The sequence below is a fragment of the Hyla sarda genome, chromosome 4, assembly GCF_029499605.1.
Source record: "Hyla sarda isolate aHylSar1 chromosome 4, aHylSar1.hap1, whole genome shotgun sequence".
Taxonomy (NCBI): domain Eukaryota; kingdom Metazoa; phylum Chordata; class Amphibia; order Anura; family Hylidae; genus Hyla; species Hyla sarda.
Window position 1 is genome coordinate 56,918,192 of NC_079192.1, and position 22,167 is coordinate 56,940,358.

The 22,167-nt window shown below is 44.4% G+C and overlaps 2 protein-coding genes across 6 annotated transcripts in view; one reads left to right on the forward strand and one right to left on the reverse strand.

Annotated features, from left to right (window-relative positions):
- Positions 1-12,509, reverse strand: part of XPO7 (exportin 7) — a 78,992-nt gene extending 66,483 nt beyond the window's left edge. Inside the window, exon 1 of one of the 3 annotated variants that reach the window (XM_056571097.1) lies at positions 12,489-12,509. In XM_056571097.1, coding sequence (XP_056427072.1) covers positions 12,489-12,491 — 3 coding nt within the window. In that variant the 5' untranslated portion in view covers positions 12,492-12,509. Of the gene's footprint in view, positions 1-11,257; positions 11,318-11,574; positions 11,653-12,488 lie in introns of those variants that run through there. The other 2 variants (XM_056571095.1, XM_056571096.1) reach the window with 2 other exon arrangements.
- The window catches only part of DOK2 (docking protein 2), an 83,333-nt gene continuing 72,408 nt past the window's right edge, over positions 11,243-22,167 (forward strand). Inside the window, exon 1 of one of the 3 annotated variants that reach the window (XM_056571105.1) lies at positions 11,243-11,380. Coding sequence is in view for 1 of the 3 variants with exons in the window: in XM_056571101.1 (XP_056427076.1) it covers positions 13,889-13,918 (30 nt within the window). In the remaining 2 variants the exon portion in view is untranslated. Of the gene's footprint in view, positions 11,385-13,828; positions 13,919-22,167 lie in introns of those variants that run through there. The other 2 variants (XM_056571106.1, XM_056571101.1) reach the window with 2 other exon arrangements.

Here is a 22,167-nt window from a genome sequence, read left to right on the forward strand (position 1 = left end):
TAGATACAGTAAAATTAACATTGAAGTTTATGGAAAATGGATGAGCCGTAAATGCCATCTGTTTGCATCCGTTTTTCTCAATCAGTTTTTTGATTGGCTTTTACTTCTGAGCATGCTCAGAACAAAAAAAAAATTTTTTATATAATTTTTTTGGGTTTATTAACTGAACAATAACAGATACAAACGGATACAAATAGATAACATCCATTTGCATCCATTACTGTCGTTCTTTTTGTTTTGTTTTTGACGGGAGAAGAACGGGACGGGTCTAGATGGCCGTGTGAACGCAGCCTTAGGCTAAGGTGTTCACATGTAGCCTTCGTGTTGTTGCAAAACTACAACTCCCAGCATGCCCTATCATTTAAAGAACAAAATAAATAAATAAATAAAAAACACAAAAACTTGCAGCAGGGTCCCGTTGTTTACAACTAAAACACCAGCCGCGGAATTTCTTATTCCGGCCTCAGCCGAAAGAATTGAAGTGCCAATTCATTCTGAAGAATCTGCTCGGAAATACACTGCTCAAAAAAATAAAGGGAACACTTAAAGGGGTTCTCTGGGGCTTAGACATCTTATCCCCTATACAAAGGATAAGGTATAAGATGCCTGATCGCGGGGACCCCCGGGATCTTGCACGCGGCACCCCGTGACAGCTATCACGCCCCCTCCCATAGGCTTGCATTGAGGGGCGGAGCGTGACATCACACGGGGGCGGAGGCGTGACGTCACACGCCGTCGGCCCTGTGGTCGCCGGTAATCACGCTCCGGGGAACACGCTCCGGGGACTGATTATAAACGGGGTGTGGCGTGCAAGATCAGGGGACTCCCGCGATCAGGCATCTTATCCCCTATCCTTTGGATAGGGGATAAGATGTCTAAGCACCGGAGTACCCCTTTAAACAACACAATGTAACCAAGTCAATGAAACTTCTGTGAAATCACACTGTCCACTCAGGAAGCAACACTGATTGACAATCAATTTCACACGCTATTGTGCAAATGGAACAGACAACAGGTGGAAATTATAGGCAATTAGCAAGACATCCTCCAATAAAGGAGTGGTTCTACAGGTGGTGACCACTTCTCAGTTCCTATGCTTCCTGCTGATGTTTTGGTAATTTTGAATGCTGGCGGTGCTTTCACTCTAGTGGTAGCATGAGACGGAGTCCACAACCAACACAAGTGGCTCAGGTAGTGCAGCTCATCCAGGATGGCACATCAATGCGAGCTGTGGCAAGAAGGTTTGCTGTGTCTGTCAGCGTAGTGTCCAGAGCATGGAGGCGCTACCAGGAGACAGGCCAGTACATCAGAGACGTGGAGGAGGCCATAGGAGGGCAACAACGCAGCAGGACCGCTACCTCCGCCTTTGTGCAAGGAGGAGCACTTCCAGAGCCCAGCAAAATGACCTCCAGCAGGTCAGAAATGTGCATGTGTCCACTCAAACGGTCAGAGACAGACTCCATGAGAGTGGTATGAGGGCCCGAGGTCCACAGGTGGGGGTTGTGCTTACAGCCCAACACCGTGCAGGACGTTTGGCATTTGCCAGATAACACCAAGATTGGCAAATTCACCACTGGCGCCCTGTGCTCTTCACAGATGAAAGCAGGTTCACACTGAGCACATGTGACAGACATGAGTCTGGAGACGCCGTGGAGAACGTTCTGCTGCCTGCAACATTCTCCAGCATGACCAATTGGGTAGTGGGTCACTAATGGTGTAGGGGATGGCATTTCTTTGGGGGGCCGCACAGCCCTCCATGGGCTTGCCAGAGATAGCCTGACTGCCATTAGGTACCAAGATGAGATCCTCAGACCCCTTGTGAGACCATATGCTGGTGCGGTTGGCCCTGGGTTCCTCCTAATACAAGACAATGCTAGACCTCAGGTGGCTGGAGTGTGTCAGCAGTTCCTGCAAGAGGAAGGCATTGATGCTATGGACTGGCCGCCCCTTCCCCAGACCTGAATGCGTATGAGCACATCTGGGACATCATGTCTCGCGGATGCTTTAGTCCAGGTCTGGGAGGACATCCCTCGGGAGACCATCCCCCACCTCATCAGGAGCATGACCAGGCATTGTAGGGAGGTCATACGGGCACGTGGAGGCCACACACACTACTGAGCCTCATTTTGACTTGTTTTAAGGACATTACATCAAAGTTGGATCAGCATGTAGTGTGGTTTTTGACTTAGATTTCGAGTGTGACTCCATATCCAGACCTCCATGGGTTGATAAATTTGATTTCCATTGATGATTTTTGTGTGATTTTGTTGTCAGCACATTCATCTATGTAGAGACAAAAGTATTTCATATGATTAACTATCACAGAAAAGAACAGAAAGACCGGAGCGCTCACCGTTCAGAAGATAGGACGGGCACGGGAAACTTACAGGTAGTCCAGGGACCGATTCGGTCCTACGCAGGGAGGCGGCAGCTAGATACGGGGGAGCTCAGACATTGGGCGTCTGAGTTCCCCCGTATCCAGCTGCCGCCTCCCTGCGTAGGACCGAATCGGTCCATGGACTAAGTTTCCCGTGCCCGTTCTATCTTCTGAACGGTGAGCTCTCCGGTCTTTCTGTTCTTTTGTGATAGTTACTGCATTTCTGTAGCGTGCAGCGCCGCCTGATTGTGTTTTACCTACACACCTGAACCGCTTACCTGTGCAGTTCACCAATGGACATACGGGGCTAAGGCAGTGCCGGCTTATTCAACCTTCTGTTTCTTTAGTGTTGCATTGTACGATTTCATACGATTCATTTAGATCTAGGATGTGTTATTTTAGTGTTCCCTTTATTTTTTTGAGCTGTCCATAGTGACGGCGCATTTCTGAGCGGTCCTCGTGCTGACTTCATTGCAGACTTTCTGAGAAATTTGCCAAATGTGCAGAGACTTAAAGGGGTAAATTTTTTTTTTTTTTTTTTTTTTTTTTAAATCACCTGGTACCAGAAAGTTAAACAGATTTGTAAATTACTTCTATTTAAAAATCGTAATCCTTCCAGTGGAGTATACAGCAGCTTATAAATACTGGAAGTTCTTTTCTTTTTGAATTTCCTTTCTGTCTGACAACAGTGCTCTCTGCTGACACCTCTGTCCATTTCAGGATAGGTTTGTTATGGGGATTTGCTCCTACTCTGGACATTTCCAAAAATGAGCAGAGGTGTCAGCAGAGAGCACTGTGCTCAGAAAGGAAATTCAAAAAGAAAATAACTTTCTCTGGAACATGCAGCAGCTGATAAGTACTGGAAGGATTATGATTTTCAAATAGAAGTAAATTACAAATCTGTATAACTTTCTGGCACCAGTTGATAAGAAAATAAATAAATAAATAAATAAATAAATAAATAATAAAAAATATATATTTTTTCTATTGGAGTACCACTTAAGGGTGCAACCTATGCATGCTCTGTTTGGCCTAGCGTGCATATGTGCTCAAAGGACTGGAATAGGCCACTGCCAGACACCAGAAATCCAGCAGGTCCGATCCTACTTTCCTAAGACATCAAAGTCCAGTCATCCTTAAGCTATGTTCAGACCTTGGAGTGTCCGCATGGAATATCTCAATGTGGACATTCAGGAGACTTCGGGCACCAGCATAATAGGCCGGCGCTAGGACCGCACAGGAATGCGCCACATGCAGACGGTAATGCATTCCGTGCAAAATCAATATAATGGACAGGTTCATTCTTTCTGTGGACACAGAATTCTGAATTTCCATGCCAGAAACATGGCACGGCAATTCCGACATGTGCACAGTGCAGCAGAATCCCACTGAATTAAACAGGACTCTGCTGCAGCAGAATTTCCATTCAGACTTTCGAGTGGAATTCCACATGGCAATTACGAGGTGTGAACATAGCCTTTAGGCTTTGTTCACACGCCAGAATTTCTGCATGAATTTATAGGAAATCTGTCATCAGTGTCACCTGCACTAACCTGTCCCTACAGACAGCTAGTGCAGGTGACACTGACATTTATACTTACCAGGTCCCGTTCCATGCTGTGGTTCTCCCGAAATCTTCTGCCTTACCTTCCGTTCTGGGGCCTACTTTGGAGCCTGGGTGGAGCTTATTGATGTCACAGTGACTTTACAAAGCCCTGCCGTGCTCCAAGCCAGGTCCGGAGCGGAAGATACTGAAGAGAATTGACGGAGAACCACAGCATGGAACGGGACCTGGTAAGTATCAATGTCATCAGTGTCAGCTGCACTACATGTCTATACTGACAGGTTAGTGCAGGTGACACTGATGACAGATTTCCTTTAAAGGGATTCCGCTGTCCCATCACACAGCAGAATTTCGGCTGCAGAAATTCCAATGAAATTTATGGGCAATTCATTTCTGCAATTTTACAGAATTTTCCAGCAGAATTTCATGCAGAAAGTGTCGTGTGAACATAGTCTTATACACTCAAGATTCTAACAACATCGGTGAGCCTAATGTACCTGTTAGATCCTAGGACTCCAACCTATGGACCTTCCAGCTGTTGCAAAACTACAGCCAATGGCTGGCAGAGCATGCTGGGAGATTTAGCAACAGCTGGATGGACTACAGCTTGGACACCTAGGCATTACATGGTCAACCGGTGCTGCTGAAATAGTCCGTTTTGGTTTTCATTTGAAAAAAAACATTTGACATGTCAGAAGTTTTGATCGGTTGGAGTCTCGGTCCCAAGACCCCCACCGATCAGGAGAACAAGCAGAGAACAGAGAAACTAGATGGCAAGCCAGGTCGCTTCTCCCCGCTCATCCTCCTGATTAGTGGGGGTCTTTTGACTTGTCCCAAAGGCATATCAAAAGTCAGAGACCCTGACCGATCAAAACTTTTGATATGCCTTTGTGACAAGTCAAAAGTTTCTTTCAATGACACTAACAGCTGAACATGAGAGGTAAGTGGCTGCCACACAACTGACCCTGTCTACAAAACCTGATCCCAATTACTACTGGTGTGGTAGACAGCAAACACCCGCAGTCAGTATTGGAAGGATCTGCCTATAACAGTGACCCCCCCAGCCCCAGGTTTGGATTAGGCGCTTACAAAAATCCTACAGCAGGCGACCTTCTTGCGACTTCGCTGCAGTGTCCTGAGCCCAGACAGCACAGAGGTGACAGCACAGAGGTGACAGCACAGAGGTGACAGCAGCCCAACCAGCCCCCCCCCCCCCCCCCCCACCTTATCTCGCTGTCACTTTGGTTTATGCTTCGTCTTCAAAAATCAAATACAAACAAGTCTGCGCCGAGCTCCAATGAGTAAGCTCTCCGGGCTCTTCAAAAGTATACAACAACAGGCGCAGGGTCGCAACGGAGAAACCCACAATGTACATCAGTATACAACATGTCAACCACTCAACACTACTTTCATCTATTTAAATGCAGAGATGTACAACCTGCTTTCCAACAGGGAGCACTCTAGGGGTCCCCCTACTGATCAGGGTATTATCAGATATATTTATATTTATTTTTATTATTATTAGTATTATTATTTGTATTTTATTTATTAATTAACTGACATTATTTTAATTTTTTTTATTTTAATTTATTTCAATCATTTTTTAACTTTCCTCTTCTATTTAGCTCAGTGTTTTCCAAACAGTGTGTATCGAGCTTTTGCAAAACTACAACTACAATATATTTTTATTAATGTAAAAAAAAATTATGTTTTTTTTATTTTAGCATTTTTTTAACTTTCCTCTTCTACTTAGCTCAGTGTTTTCCAAACAGTGCGTCTTCAGCTGTTGCAAAACTACAACTACAATTTTTTTATTATTATTTTTATTTATTTTAAATTGACTTATTACATTTAAATAAAATTAAAAAAAAAATACATAAATATAAAAAAAAATATTTAAGTGTATGCAATGTGTAGTTTTGCAACAGCTGAAGACATTTTTTAAAGGGGTAGTCCGGTGGCGAAAAACGTATCCACTATCCTAAGGATAGGGGATAAGTTTGAGATCGCGGGGGGTCCGACCGCTGGGGCCCCCTGCGATCTCTCTGTACAGGGGCCCCGGCTCTCCGGCCAGATAGCGGGTGTCGACCTCCGCACGAAGCGGCAGCCGACACGCCCCCTCAATACATCTCTATGGCAGAGCCGGAGATTGCCGAAGGCAGCGCTTCGGCTATGCCATGGAGTTGTATTGAGGGGGCGTGTCGGCCGCCGCGCCCCCTTCCCGCGGGCTGTCGGGGCTCCGTACAGGAGATCGCAGGGGGCCCCAGCTGTCGGATCCCCGCGATCTTCAACTTATCCCCTATCCTTAGGATAGGGGATAAGTTGTTCACCACTGAGTTCACCACTGGACTACTCCTTTAACTTTCCTCTTCTATTTAGCTCAGTGTTTTCCAAACAGTGTGTCTCCAGATGTTGCAAAACAACAACTACAATATATTTTTTATTAATATTTTTATTCATTTATTAATTAATTTTTTTTACTTACCGTATGTATTTTTTTATTTTATCATTTTTTTAACTTTCCTCTTCTATGTAGCTCAGTGTTTTCCAAATAGTGTGTCTCCAGCTGTTGCAAAACTACAACTCCCAGCATGCCCAGACAGCCTTTGGCTGTCTGGGCATGCTGGGAGTTGTAGTTTTGCAACAGCGGGAAACACACTATTTGGCCGTTTCTGAACTCAATCTGCTTGTAGGAAACCTAAGCGACACAACCAATAGAACTATAACTATAGCTCCCAAAAGCTGGGGTTCAGATACACACACACACACACACAAAAGTTGCTTTTAAAGGGGTTATCCAGGAAAAAACTTTTTTTTTTATATATATATATATATATCAACTGGCTCCAGAAAGTTAAACAGATTTGTAAATGACTTCTATTAAAAAATCTTAATCCTTTCAGTACTTATGAGCTGCTGAAGTTGAGTTGTTCTTTTCTGCCTAAGTCCTCTCTGATGACACGTGTCTCGGGAACCGCCCAGTTTAGAAGCAAATCCCCATAGCAAACCTCTTCTACTCTGCTCTCTGCTGACATCTCTGCTTGTCTCGGGAACTTCACACTGTTGCCAGACAGAACACAACAACTCAACTTCAGCAGTTGATAATTATTGAAAGGATTAAGATTTTTTTTAATATAAGTAACTTACAAATCTGTTTAACTTTCTGGAGCCAGTTGATATATATATAAAAAAAATGTTTTTTCATGGAATACCCCTTTAAGCCATGTATCCCCAAAAGTAATAGCGGGCAATCTATCTAGCTCATATGACATTATATTACTTTCTGATGCGCCCCTGTGTTTTGCTCTCATAGGGGGAGATTTATCAAAACCTGTGCAGAGGAACAGTTGCCCAGTTGCCCATAGCAACCAATCAGCTCACTGCTTTCATCTTTAACAAGGCCTCTGCAAAGTGAAAGAAGCCATCTGATTGGTTGCTATGGGCAACTGGGCAACTTTTCCTCTGCACAGGTTTTGATAAATCTCCCCCCCATAGCGTTAAAATGACATGAAGGTGCAATCTCAATACTAAATGGAAATCCTAGAGAACGATACCCAAAGAAATGGTGGGCCGCCATATTGCGGCATTCCACAACCTCCCTGCGGTCCCCAGTATTTTGCAACTAAATAGAGCTAAAATTGCATGAAGGTGCCATTTCAATAGGACACGGGAAACCTTGGGTTATGGTTACCTATGGCAACATGACATGACCCCCCCCTCCGCGGTGTGAACTTAACATTAAAGGGGTATTCCAGGCAAAAACTTTTCTATATATATATATATATATATATATATATATATATATATATCTATCAACTGGCTCCGGAAAGTTAAACAGATTTGTAAATTACTTCTATTAAAAAATCTTAATCCTTCCAATAGTTATTAGCTTCTGAAGTTTTCTGTCTATCTGCTCGATGATGATGTCACATCCCGGGAGCTGTGCATGATGGGAGAATATCCCCATAGGAACTGCACAGCTCCCAGGACGTGAGTCATCAGAGAGCAGTTAGACAGAAAACAACAACTCAACTTCAGAAGCTAATAACTATTGGAAGGATTAAGATTTTTTTTAATCAAAGTAATTTACAAATCTGTTTAACTTTCCGGAGCCAGTTGATAGATAGAGATTATATATATATATATATATATATATATATATATATATATATATATATATATATATATAAAGTTTTGGCCTGGAATAACTCTGTAATGTGAATGGGTCTCCGCAAGATCTGTTCACACTGCGGAATTTCAGCGGCAGACAATTCCGCCGGTGAAATTGTTCCGCGCAAAGAAAGAACATGTTCATTCTTTGCACGGAAGTCCGTGAGTACTGCATAGCCGTCAATGGTGATGGCGGAGTGCAGTGTGGTCCTACCGCCGCCGCCGGCTGCCAGGCTGAATCTCCGCTCGCGGAGATTCCGTTGACACTCCGTAGTGTGAAGATACCCTTATAGTGCAAAAAAAATACATAACCTGCTCAATCTCCTATTGTTAAAATTGCACGAGGGTGCACTTGCAATATGGCATGGAAATCTGTGGACCTCCAAATGTTGCAAAACAACAACTCCCAGCCTAGTTGGATCATGCTGGGAGTTGTAGTTTGACAACGTGTGGAAGTTTGGAGATTACGGTCATAGCGCAACATTACATAACCTCTTTGCGCTCCCCTCAGTGTTAAAATTGCATGAAGGTGTCATTTCAATAGGACATGAAAATCAAAGTAATACCTAAAGCAATGTTTCCCAACCAGGGTGCCTCCAGCTGTTGCAAAACTACAACTCCCAGCATGCCCGGACAGCCATTGGCTGTCTGGGCATGCTGGGAGTTGTAGTTTTGCAACAGCTGGAAGAACTCCGGTTGGGAAACACTGACCTAAAGTAATAGCGGGCTCTCTGGGCATGCTGGGAGTTGTAGTTTTGCAACAGCTGGAGGCACCCTGGTTGGGAAACACTGCCCTAAAGTATTAGCAGGCTGTCCGGGCATGCTGGGAGTCGTAGTTTTGCAATAGCTGGAGGCACCCTGGTTGGGAAACACTGACCTAAAGTAATAGCGGGCTGTCCGGGCATGCTGGGAGTTGCAGTTTTGCAACAGCTGGAGGCACCCTGGTTGGAAAACACTGACCTAAAGAAATAGCAGGCTGTCCGGGAATGCTGGGAGTTGCAGTTTTGCAACAGCTGGAGGCACCCTGGTTGGAAAACACTGACACAGTAATAGCGGGCTGTCCGGGAATGCTGGGAGTTGCAGTTTTGCAACAGCTGTAGGCACCCTGGTTGGAAAACACTGGCCTATAGTAATAGCGGGCTGTCCGGGAATGCTGGGAGTTGCAGTTTTGCAACAGCTGTAGGCACCCTGGTTGGAAAACACTGGCCTATAGTTATAGCGGGCTGTCCGGGAATGCTGGGAGTTGCAGTTTTGCAACAGCTGGAGGCACCCTGGTTGGAAAACACTGACCTAAAGAAATAGCAGGCTGTCCGGGAATGCTGGGAGTTGCAGTTTTGTAACAGCTGGAGGCACCCTGGTTGGAAAACACTGACACAGTAATAGCGGGCTGTCCGGGAATGCTGGGAGTTGCAGTTTTGCAACAGCTGTAGGCACCCTGGTTGGAAAACACTGGCCTATAGTAATAGCGGGCTGTCCGGGAATGCTGGGAGTTGCAGTTTTGCAACAGCTGTAGGCACCCTGGTTGGAAAACACTGGCCTATAGTAATAGCGGGCTGTCCGGGAATGCTGGGAGTTGCAGTTTTGCAACAGCTGGAGGCCCCCTGGTTGGAAAACACTGGCCTATAGTAATAGCGGGCTGTCCGGGAATGCTGGGAGTTGCAGTTTTGTAACAGCTGGAGGCCCCCTGGTTGGGAAACACTTACCTAAAGTTATAGCGGGCTGTCCGGGAATGCTGGGAGTTGCAGTTTTGTAACAGCTGGAGGCACCCTGGTTGGGAAACACTGCCCTAAAGTAATAGCGGGCTGTCCGGGAATGCTGGGAGTTGCAGTTTTGTAACAGCGGGAGGCCCCCTGGTTGGAAAACACTGGCCTATAGTAATAGCGGGCTGTCCGGGAATGCTGGGAGTTGCAGTTTTGTAACAGCTGGAGGCACCCTGGTTGGGAAACACTGCCCTAAAGTAATAGCAGGCTGTCCGGGAATGCTGGGAGTTGCAGTTTTGTAACAGCTGGAGGCCCCCTGGTTGGGAAACACTTACCTAAAGTTATAGCGGGCTGTCCGGGAATGCTGGGAGTTGCAGTTTTGTAACAGCTGGAGGCACCCTGGTTGGGAAACACTGGCCTATAGTAATAGCGGGCTGTCCGGGAATGCTGGGAGTTGCAGTTTTGTAACAGCGGGAGGCCCCCTGGTTGGTAAACACTGCCCTAAAGTAATAGCGGGCTGTCTATCTCATAAGACATTACATTACCTTCTCACGCTCCCCAGAATTTTGAGTGTTAAAATTGCACGAAGGTGCAAAGTGATACAGCGGAAAATCTATTTCCTATAACAACATTATATAAGCACATAAGGCTCCCAAATATTTTGCATTCTTATAGTGTTAAAATTGCGTGAAGGTGCAAATCCGATAAAGCGATACGGCGGAAAAGTCGTCACGTGGCACCAGCGATAGCGATCAGCGGTAACAATTTTAGCTGTTGTTATGGCGACACTACTGATGATGATGATCAGTTCCCACCAGCGGGGAGGTCTGGAGGGGCAGCCACCTGCACAGTGATGGTACACCTCAATACCAGGACACACCTGAAGGGCGGCGCTGTAGACACACACATAGGTAGGAGTGCAGCATGGAGTCCACTAATGTAATGGAGAGTCAGTGATCCCAGGTGAGAGGTGACAGTGTGCAGTGATCTCCATGCCCTCACCATGTGCCCACGTGTGATCCAGTGCCAGGGGGCAGCCATGGTGGCAGTGTGTGCCCGAGGTGGCCCTGCAATGCTCTGTACACACACATCCCCCTGTGTTTATATACAGTCTGCAGGCCTCAGCCTCCTGTCACCCTGAGCTGCCACCCTGCCACCCAGCACCTCCCCACACAGCGCCCAGAGCGGCCTCCCCGTGACCCCCCCGGTGCCCATCTGCCGCCCCTCTGCCCCCTGCTGCAGCACATCCTTGCACATCCTCAGGATCCCCCCCTCACCTGCACAGGATCCGCCATCTTGCTCCATTCATGCTCCTCTGTCCCCCCGAGGAACAATCTACGCCTGCGCGACACCTCACAGCGAGCACTGCGCACGCGCGCCCAGGGATCCCCGCAACCATAGACAACAGAGGAGGGGTCGACGGCGCGGCGCCGCCATGTTGCTTACTGGTGAAGGCTCCGAGCGGCCATGTTGGTGTGGGGAAGCCGACATCTTTGTTGAGGGAAGCGATTATTGTTGGGGGAGAGATGATAAAACCTGACAGAGCCGTTCATTGCTAAAGTTGTCAAGGCAGGTATTAAAAAAAAAAAAAAGCGCCATGTTGGTTGAGGAAAAAAAAAAAAGGATCCATCTTGTAGGGGACGGGCGCCATCTTGGAAAACGAGAGAAATGACAGCAGAGAGGAACCGTTCATCTTGAATGTGTTATAATACAACATTGACAACTGTGTGTTACACTATAGGGATAGAAACTACATGCATTACCGAATTTATACCAGATTTGTTAGGAATATTAAGAATTAGGGAGATGTAGAAATATCTGCACATATTTCTTTAAGATAAACCCCGCCCACTTGTACAAGCCACGCCTCTGCTGTGACAGCTTACTGTCTAAGGGCACGTTCACACGTATGCAGATTTGATGCACAGGATTTTTTCTGCTGCAGATTTCAATGTAAACTAAATGACTGATCACAGCTTCTAATCAGCAGTTACAAATCCTGCGCATCAGATCTGCGCCGGATCCTGTACGTGTGAACGTGCCCTTAAAGGGGTAGTCCAGTGGTGAAAAACTTATCCCCTATCCTAAGGATAGGGGTTGAGATTGCGGGGGGGGTCCGACTGCTGGGGCCCCCTGTGATCTCTCTGCACAGGGGCCAGGCTCTCCGGCCAGATAGCGGGTGTCGACCTCTGCACGAAGCGGCGGCCGACATGCCCCCTCAATACATCTCTATGGCAGAGCCGGAGATTGCCGAAGGCAGCGCTTCGGCTCTGCCATAGAGTTGTATTGAGGGGGCGTGTTGGCCGCCGCTTCGTGCAGAGGTCGACACGCCCCCTTCCCGCGGGCTGTCGGGGCTCCGTACAAGAGATCGCAGGGGGCCCCAGCGGTCGGACCCCCTGCGATCTCAAACTTATCCCCTATCCTTAGGATAGGGGATAAGTTGTTCACCACTGAGTCACCACTGGACTACTCCTTTAAAGAAAAAAAAAACGGTCTTAGTTTCCCAAAGCAACCAATCACAGCTCAGCTTTCATTTCATAAACTGCTCTGATAAAATGAAAGCTCAGCTGTGATCGGTTGCTATGGGTTTCAAAGAGCGTTTTGACAGTTGGCTGTCATGTTAAAGACGTGGCCTGTACAAGTGGGCGGGGCTTGTCTTAACCCCTTAATGACCTACCATTTTTTGTTTTTACACGTTTGTTTTTTCCTCTTCGCCTTCTAACAACCGTAGGGGAAGATTTATCAAAACCTGAGTAGAGGAAGAGTGGTGCAGTTGCCCATAGCAACCAATCTGATTGCTTTTTTTTTCACAGGCCTCTTTAGAAATGAAAGAAGCGATCTGATTGGTTGCTATGGGCAACTGCACCACTCTTCCTCTTCACAGGTTTTGATAAATCTCCCCTATAAGTCTTTTATTTTTCCATCCACACCCCCATATGAGGGCTTGTTTTTTGTAGGACCACCAGTACTTTGCAATGGCTTCCATCATTTTTCTATAACAAAAAAATATATATTTGTGAAGTGACATTTAAAAAAAATAAAATGAAGCAATTTTGCATATTTGTGTGCGTGTGGGGGGGGGGGGCTTATTATATACACCTTTCACCGTGTGGTCAAACCAACATATCTTGATTCTGTAGTTTGTTGTGATTACAGCAATACCCACTTTGTATATATTATGTCATGTTTTTCTACTACTTTTTTCAACACTGCACCACCAGTGACAGCTGTCAACTTTGGCAGCGGCATCTAAATGGTTAATAGCCAGCTGTTGCGATCTAGTGGCAGCCCCCAGCTTGCTGAAATCAGTTGGGGGTTAACGGTGGGGACTTAGGTCTAGAGCCCGCACCATATGTCCTTAACGGCTCAATGACATGTATACTTTATGGGGTTAAACACAAAAGAGTTTGTATTGTGGTGAGGAACTGTGTGGAAAGCCTTGTGGGGTGTAGGTTAGTTGGGGTGTTGCTGTTCTAGAAAGGGCGCTGTTAACCCTTATCACTCGTGACGCCAGGGTGGGGGTTAAAACTCTGTAGTGATGCTGGGCCTATCGCCACCCTTCCCAAGAGCGATAGGTGAGTGTGAAATAAATAGATTGTCCACAGCAGTGCTGAACTTAAAACTTGCGGAACCTTTACTGAAGATTTTCTGTAGTTGCAATAACAGTAACAGTCCAGATAACAGAGTCTATTGAAACAGCACAGCAGTGATTGACAGATGCTTAGGACCGGAAAGTTCACTTTAGCTTTAGAGGATTGTATTTGCATAGATCCGCCGGATTTAGGGGTTTGATTAGGTCCGGAGATCTTGCGGAAAATTGTATGAACTATCCGTCTCTAGCGCAGGCTTAGGCCGCAAGGCTTAGACCTAGTAATTTGTCTTGTAAGCTGCGGAGGTCCTATCTCATCCAGTCAGCAACCCAAGAGCGAAGAGAGCGATCAAGATGGCGCAGCTCCCTTATATGGGTAGGGGCTGGTCGGTTTGGATTGGTCCAATCATTGCATTGTGGGTGATCACATGTCATGAGAACCACCAAAGGTCCTTTAGCAAAAACAATAGAGTTCTGAACTAAGTCACATGACCTGCAGGTCCTGTAACGCAAACAAGGTAGGAATCTTTAATAGACATATTTACATATTTATTCACATAAATATTAACTAACTATGGGGTGACGAGGGGCTAGCTAAGGTAGAGGACCCCCACTGTTCCTAGGGACTCTGTCTTTGGGGACCTCACCACAAGGTAACATATGAAATACGGTACAGGGACACCACAGTATAAATAAGACCACACTGATTACAGTGGTCTCCAAACTGTGGACCTCCAAATGTTGCAAAACTGCAACTCCCAGAATGCCCAGAAAGTCGTTGACACTCCAGTCCACCCAAGTCCATTTGATTACGAAAATCAGCAGCAGAGCAGGGACAGCACATCACCAGGGGAAGTAAACAGAGACATTGGGGTGGACAGGAGTGCCAACACTGGTCCTGGTGAGTATGGGGCAGTTTGTTATTTTACACCCTAAGCTGGGTGCACTGAGGTTTTTAAAGTGGTACTCCTTCGCTTAGACATCTTATCCCCTATCCAAAGGATAGGGGATAAGGTGCCTGATCGCGGGGGTCCCGCCGCTGGGGACACCGTTAAAATCAGTCCCCCGGAGCGCGTTCGCTCCGGGTCTGATTACTGCGGATCACGGGGCCGGAGCGTTGAGGGGGGCGGAGCCCTTACGTCACAACGCTCCGGCCCCGTGATCGGCAGTAATCAGACCCGGAGCGAACACGCTCCGGGGGACTGATTTTAACGGGGTGCGACATGCAAGATCACGGGGGTCCCCAACGGCAGGACCCCCGCGATCAGGCATCTTATCCCCTATCCTTTGGATAGGGGATAAGATGTCTAAGCGCCGGAGTACCCCTTTAAGCAAATTGGAGAACCCCTTTATGTATTCAATGCTTTATTTGGAGAGAAATTGAAATAAGTTATTTCTTAGTTTTTGATGTTTTGCAATTTGTGTTTTGTTTTGTACAGCATTGGATGTGTGGTATAAATGAAGTGTTAAAGAGACACACCTCTTTATACACACACTTTAAAACGTAGCCCCTATCCGCTAGATAGGGGATATGTATCTGATCATGTTATATGAATTATTCTTTGCTCTATAGTTCTGTTGTGCTGGTCTGGTGCCGCAAGAACTACTACTTAATCACCACCCACATTTTTTTGATTGAAAATGCCTTTATTAGCAATCAAATGTCAATCACTTATAAAATAAATAATATATTTACCGTACATAGTACAACAGCACAATATACAGCACAAGTTCCCTACACTATACATCGTACCACATGCTACACTAATACTCCTGCATGCTTCATAAAATGTTATTAAAAACAATAATGACAAACAACAAGGCATAGGGGACCGCGATAGGGGAAGGGGGGTGGTAAAAGAGGGGATAGGAAGGGGAAATCACAGGCCCAAAGCTTTATTGAAAGACAAAGACACACAAGGGGAGAACGGGGAAGGAGAGTGGGTGAGTTCTCTTCTTCGTCGATGTCGGAACTGTCCATGATGGTATAGTCAATGAGCAAACAGTGAATCAGCCTGCGGCAGTCCTGGACGTACGTGTTCTCCCTCTTCAAAATGAGGCGATTTCTGGCCAGCCAGATAGCATCCTTAAAACAGGCGCTAGGCCTCTTAGATTGCAATTATCACCCACATTAACATACATGTAACGGCCGTCATGCCCCCTCCCATAGACTTGCATTGACGGGGCGGGCGTGATGTCACACGGGGGCGTAGTCGTGACGTCACGATATTCCAGCCCTGTGGTTGTCATGCTACACACTCGGAGCCTCGCCCCGCCTCCTCAATGCAAGTCTATGGGAGAGATATTCACACGGGGGCGGAGTCCTGACGTCACGATACTCCAGCCTCGTGGATAGGGGATAAGATGTATTAGGGCCAGAGTACCCCTTTAAGGGTCTATTCATACAGCAGAATTTCCACACATCTGCCCCAATTCCGCTTACGGTGGTTTCCGGCTTTTATGGATTTTGTGTGGAATTGGTGCGGAATCCGCATGCAGAAATTCAGAAGTGTGAATGGGAGTGCGGAAGTCTATTGGGCTTCAATTTGAGACGGAATCCACATGCGGAATTTGCTAGGGATTCCGCATGCATAAATTCTGTCCTGTGAATAGACCCTTACACACATGTAAGTACACAGTGCCATCTAGTGGTCAACCTTTAAAGTAGTGCTTTCCATAGAGAGCAATGGAAAAGCAATATCTAGTCTACTAGAACCTTGCAGGTACATGTCAGGTCATGTGTTCAAAAGGCTATAAAAAGCCTGGGTCACTGCCCCTAAGTTGAGTCTGAGTTGAGAGGGAAGCTGCATTATTACCTCAGCCAAGACCGTCAGGATATGAAGTCACAGTTCAAGGATAGCATAAGATGGAAGATTATTAAGGACACAAGGAGGACTGGACTGTGCTTGCCTCTGGTTCTGGTTTAGGGTGCATTCACACCATGTTTTTGCAATACAGTTCCCGTATATGTTGTCAATTTGAAAACCGTACGGGACCGTATTGAAAACCGTATGCATTGACTCTCCATTGAAAACCGTATGCATTGACTCTCCATTGAAAAAAAAAAAATATATATATATATATATATATGTGTATATATATATATATATATATATATATATATATATATATATATGTGTGTATATATGTTTTGGGAAGAGGGAGAAGAGGTCAGAATGTCTGAATGATGGGTGTGGGAAAGTGAGGTGGAGTAAGATATGTGAGTAAGTGGTTGAGAGAGATTAGGTTGAGATATGAGAGAATGGATGTTGTTAATATGTGCTGGAGTATTATTTTGTTACATTTATTTGTCTGTATTATATACCATGGAAAATTTATAAAAAATAAAAAAAAAACAGTATGCCAAATGATGCATCCAATTGCATCTGCTTTGCGTCTTGTAAAGTTTTGTCCGTTTTTTGGCGTACCCAAAACCATAGCCTACCATGGTTTTTGCTCCGGGTGAAAAACCGTATTGAAACCGTATATGTTTTTTTTTTTTTTTTAACATGGGAGTCAATGGGAACCGTACAGAACCGTATGTGCGTACGAGTCCATATGGTTTGCAACATACGGTTTTTGACTTTGCAGTTTTTTTCTTGGAATTTCAATCAAACAAGTGAAACTTTGTTCATAATGGAGAGAAAAGTTAAAAAAGTATATGTTTTTTTCTTAACCCCTTAAGGACCAAGCCATTTTACACCTTAGGACCAGAGCGTTTTTTGCACATCTGACCACTGTCACTTTAAACATTAATAACTCTGGAATGCTTTTAGTTATCATTCTGATTCCGAGATTGTTTTTTCGTGACATATTCTACTTTAACATAGTGGTAAAATTGTGTGGTAACTTGCATCCTTTCATGGTGAAAAATCCCAAAATTTGCTGAAAAAAATGTAAATTTAGCATTTTTCTAACTTTAAAGCTCTCTGCTTGTAAGGAAAATGGATATTCAAAAGAAATTTTTTTTGGATCACATATACAATATGTCTACTTTATGTTTGCATCATAAAATTGATGAGTTTTTACTTTTGGAAGACACCAGAGGGCTTCAAAGTTCAGCAGCAATTTTCCAATTTTTCACAACATTTTCAAAATCGGAATTTTTCAGTGACCAGTTCAGTTTTGAAGTGGATTTGAAGGGTCTTCATATTAGAAATACCCCATAAATGACCCCATTATAAAAACTACACCCCCAAAGTATTCAAAATGACATTCAGTAAGTGTTTTAACCCTTTAGGTGTTTCACAGGAATAGCAGCAAAGTGAAGGAGAAAATTCAAAATTTTTTTACACTCGCAAGTTCTTTTAGACCCAATTTTTGAATTTTTGCAAGGGGTAAAAGGAGAAAATTTTTACTGTTATTTGTAGCCCAATTTCTCTCGAGTAAGCACATACCTCATATGTCTATGTAAATTGTTCAGTGAGCACAGTAGAGGGCTCAGAAGGGAAGGAGCGACAAGGGGATTTTGGAAAGAACATTTTTCTGAAATGGTTTTTGGGGGGCATGTCACCTTTAGGAAGCCACTAGGGGGCCAAAACAGCAAAAAAAAACACATGGCATACCATTTTGGAAACTAGACCCCTCGGGGAATGTAAAAAGGAATTAAGTGAGCCTTAATACCCCACAAGTGTTTCACGACTTTTGCAAATGTAAAAAAAAAAAAAAAAATGCTTGTTTCCCCAAAATACCCCCCAAAATTTGAAGCCCAATTTCTCCCGATTCAGAAAACACCCCATGTGGGGGTGAAAAGTGTTCTGCTGGCGCACTACAGGTCTTAGAGGAGGAGTAGTTACATTTGGCTTTTTGGAAGCAAATTTTGCTCTGGGGGCATGCCGCATTTAGGAATCCCCTATGGTGCCAGGACAGCAAAAAAAAAACCACATGGCATCACATTTTGGAAACTAGACCCCTTTGGGAACGTAACAAGGGGTAAAGTGAACCTTAATACCCCACAGGGGTTTCACGACTTTTGCATATGTAAAAAAAAAATAAAAAATTTTACCGAAAATGCTTGGTTTGCCAAAAATTTGACATTTTTACAAAGGGTTAAAGCAGAAAATACCCCCCAAAATTTGAAGCCCAATTTCTCCCGATTCAGAAAACACCCCATGTGGGGGTGAAAAGTGCTCTGCTGGCGCACTACAGGTCTCAGAAGAGGAGTAGTCACATTTGGCTTTTTGGAAGCAAATTTTGCTCTGGGGGAATGCCGCATTTAGGAAGCCCCTATGGTGCCAGGACAGCAAAAAAAAAAACACATGGCATTATATTTTGGAAACTAGACCCCCTTAGGGAACGTAACAAGGGGTAAAGTGAACCTTAATACCCCACAGAGGTTTCACGACTTTTGCATATGTAAAAAAAAAATACATTTTACCGAAAATGCTTGGTTTCCCAAAAATCTTACATTTTTACAAAGGGTTAAAGCAGAAAATACCCACCCAAAATTTGAAGCCTAATTTCTTCCGATTCAGAAAACACCCCATATGGGGGTGAAAAGTGCTCTGCTGGTGCACTACAGGTCTCAGAAAAGGAGTAGTCACATTTGGCTTTTTGGAAGCAAATTTTGCTCTGGGGGCATGCCGCATTTAGGAAGCCCCTATGGTGCCAGGACAGCAAAAAAAAAAAACACATGGCATCACATTTTGGAAACTAGACGCCTTTGGGAACGTAACGAGGGGTAAAGTGAACCTTAATACCCCACAGGGGTTTCACGACTTTTGCATATGTAAAAAAAAAAAAAAAAGAAATGTACCGAAAATGCTTGGTTTCCCAAAAATTTTACATTTTTACACAAAGCGTTAAAGCAGAAAATACCCCCCACAATTTGAAGTCTAATTTCTTCCGATTCAGAAAACACCCCATATGGGGGTGAAAAGTGCTCTGCTGTCGCACTACAGGTCTCAGAAGAGGAGTAGTCACATTTGGCTTTTTGGAAGCAAATTTTGCTCTGGGGGCATGCCGCATTTAGGAAGCCCCTATGGTGCTAGGACAGCAAAAAAAAAAACACATGGCATCACATTTTGGAAACTAGACCCCTTGGGGAATGTAACAAGGGGTAAAGTGAACCTTAATACCCCACAGGGGTTTCACGACTTTTGCATATGTAAAAAAAAAAATAATAATAATTTACCGAAAATGCTTGGTTTCCCAAAAATTTAACATTTTTACAAAGGGTTAAAGCAGAAAATACCCCCCAAAATTTTAAGCCCAATTTCTCCCGATTCAGAAAACACCCCATGTGGGGTGAAAAGTGCTCTGCTGGTGCACTACAGGTCTCAGAAGAGGAGTAGTCACATTTGGCTTTTTGGAAGCAAATTTTGCTCTGGGGGCATGCCGCATTTAGGAAGCCCCTATGGTGCCAGGACAGCAAAAAAAAACACATGGCATTATATTTTGGAAACTAGACCCCTTGGGGAATGTAACACGGGGTAAAGTGAACCTTAATACCCCACAGGGGTTTCACGACTTTTGCATATGTAAAAAAAAAATAATAATTTACCGAAAATGCTTGGTTTCCCAAAAATTTAACATTTTTACAAAGGGTTAAAGCAGAAAATACCCCCCAAAATTTGAAGCCCAATTTCTCCCGATTCATAAAACACCCCATGTGGGGTGAAAAGTGTTCTGCTGGCGCACTACAGGTCTCAGAAGAGGAGTAGTCACATTTGGCTTTTTGGAAGCAAATTTTGCTCTGGGGGCATGCCGCATTTAGGAAGCCCCTATGGTGCCAGGACAGCAAAAAAAACCCACATGGCATTATATTTTGGAAACTAGACCCCTCGGGGAACGTAACACGGGGTAAAGTGAACCTTAATACCCCACGGGGGTTTCACGACTTTTGCATATGTAAAAAAAAAATAATAATAATTTACTGAAAATGCTTGGTTTCCCAAAAATTTTACATTTTTACAAAGGGTTAAAGCAGAAAATTCCCCCCAAAATTTGAAGCCCAATTTCTCCCGATTCAGAAAACACCCCATATGGGGGTGAAAAGTGCTCAGCTGGCGCACTACAGGTCTCAGAAGAGGAGTAGTCACATTTGGCTTTTTGGAAGCAAATTTTGCTCTGGGGGCATGCCGCATTTAGGAAGCCCCTATGGTGCCAGGACAGCAGAAAAAAAAACCCACATGGCATTATACTTTGGAAACTAGACCCCTTGGGGAACGTAACAAGGGGCAAAGTGAACCTTAATACCCCACAGGGGTTTCATGACTTTTGCATATGTAAAAAAAAAAAAAAATTACCAAAAATGCTTGGTTTCCCAAAAATTTTAAATTTTTACAAAGCGTTAAAGCAGAAAATACCCCCCAAAATTTGAAGCCCAATTCCTCCCGATTCAGAAAACACCCCATATGGGGGTGAAAAGTGCTCTGCTGGCGCACTACAGGTTTCAAAAAAGGAGTAGTCACATTTGGCTTTTTGGAAGCAAATTTTGCTCTGGGGGCATGCCGCATTTAGGAAGCCCCTATGGTGCTAGCACAGCAAAAAAAAACACATGGCATCACATTTTGGAAACTAGACCCCTTGGGGAATGTAACAAGGGGTAAAGTGAACCTTAATACCCCACAGGGGTTTCACGACTTTTGCATATGTAAAAAAAAAATAATAATAATTTACCGAAAATGCTTGGTTTCCCAAAAATTTAACATTTTTACAAAGGGTTAAAGCAGAAAATACCCCCCAAAATTTTAAGCCCAATTTCTCCCGATTCAGAAAACACCCCATGTGGGGTGAAAAGTGCTCTGCTGGTGCACTACAGGTCTCAGAAGAGGAGTAGTCACATTTGGCTTTTTGGAAGCAAATTTTGCTCTGGGGGCATGCCGCATTTAGGAAGCCCCTATGGTGCCAGGACAGCAAAAAAAAAACACATGGCATTATATTTTGGAAACTAGACCCCTTGGGGAATGTAACACGGGGTAAAGTGAACCTTAATACCCCACAGGGGTTTCACGACTTTTGCATATGTAAAAAAAAAATAATAATTTACCGAAAATGCTTGGTTTCCCAAAAATGTAACATTTTTACAAAGGGTTAAAGCAGAAAATACCCCCCAAAATTTGAAGCCCAATTTCTCCCGATTCATAAAACACCCCATGTGGGGTGAAAAGTGTTCTGCTGGCGCACTACAGGTCTCAGAAGAGGAGTAGTCACATTTGGCTTTTTGGAAGCAAATTTTGCTCTGGGGGCATGCCGCATTTAGGAAGCCCCTATGGTGCCAGGACAGCAAAAAAACCCACATGGCATTATATTTTGGAAACTAGACCCCTCGGGGAACGTAACACGGGGTAAAGTGAACCTTAATACCCCACGGGGGTTTCACAACTTTTGCATATGTAAAAAAATAATAATAATAATTTACCGAAAATGCTTGGTTTCCCAAAAATTTTACATTTTTACAAAGGGTTAAAGCAGAAAATTCCCCCCAAAATTTGAAGCCCAATTTCTCCCGATTCAGAAAACACCCCATATGGGGGTGAAAAGTGCTCAGCTGGCGCACTACAGGTCTCAGAAGAGGAGTAGTCACATTTGGCTTTTTGGAAGCAAATTTTGCTCTGGGGGCATGCCGCATTTAGGAAGCCCCTATGGTGCCAGGACAGCAAAAAAAAAAAACCACATGGCATTATATTTTGGAAACTAGACCCCTTGGGGAACGTAACAAGGGGCAAAGTGAACCTTAATACCCCACAGGGGTTTCATGACTTTTGCATATGTAAAAAAAAAACAAATTTACCAAAAATGCTTGGTTTCCCAAAAATTTTAAATT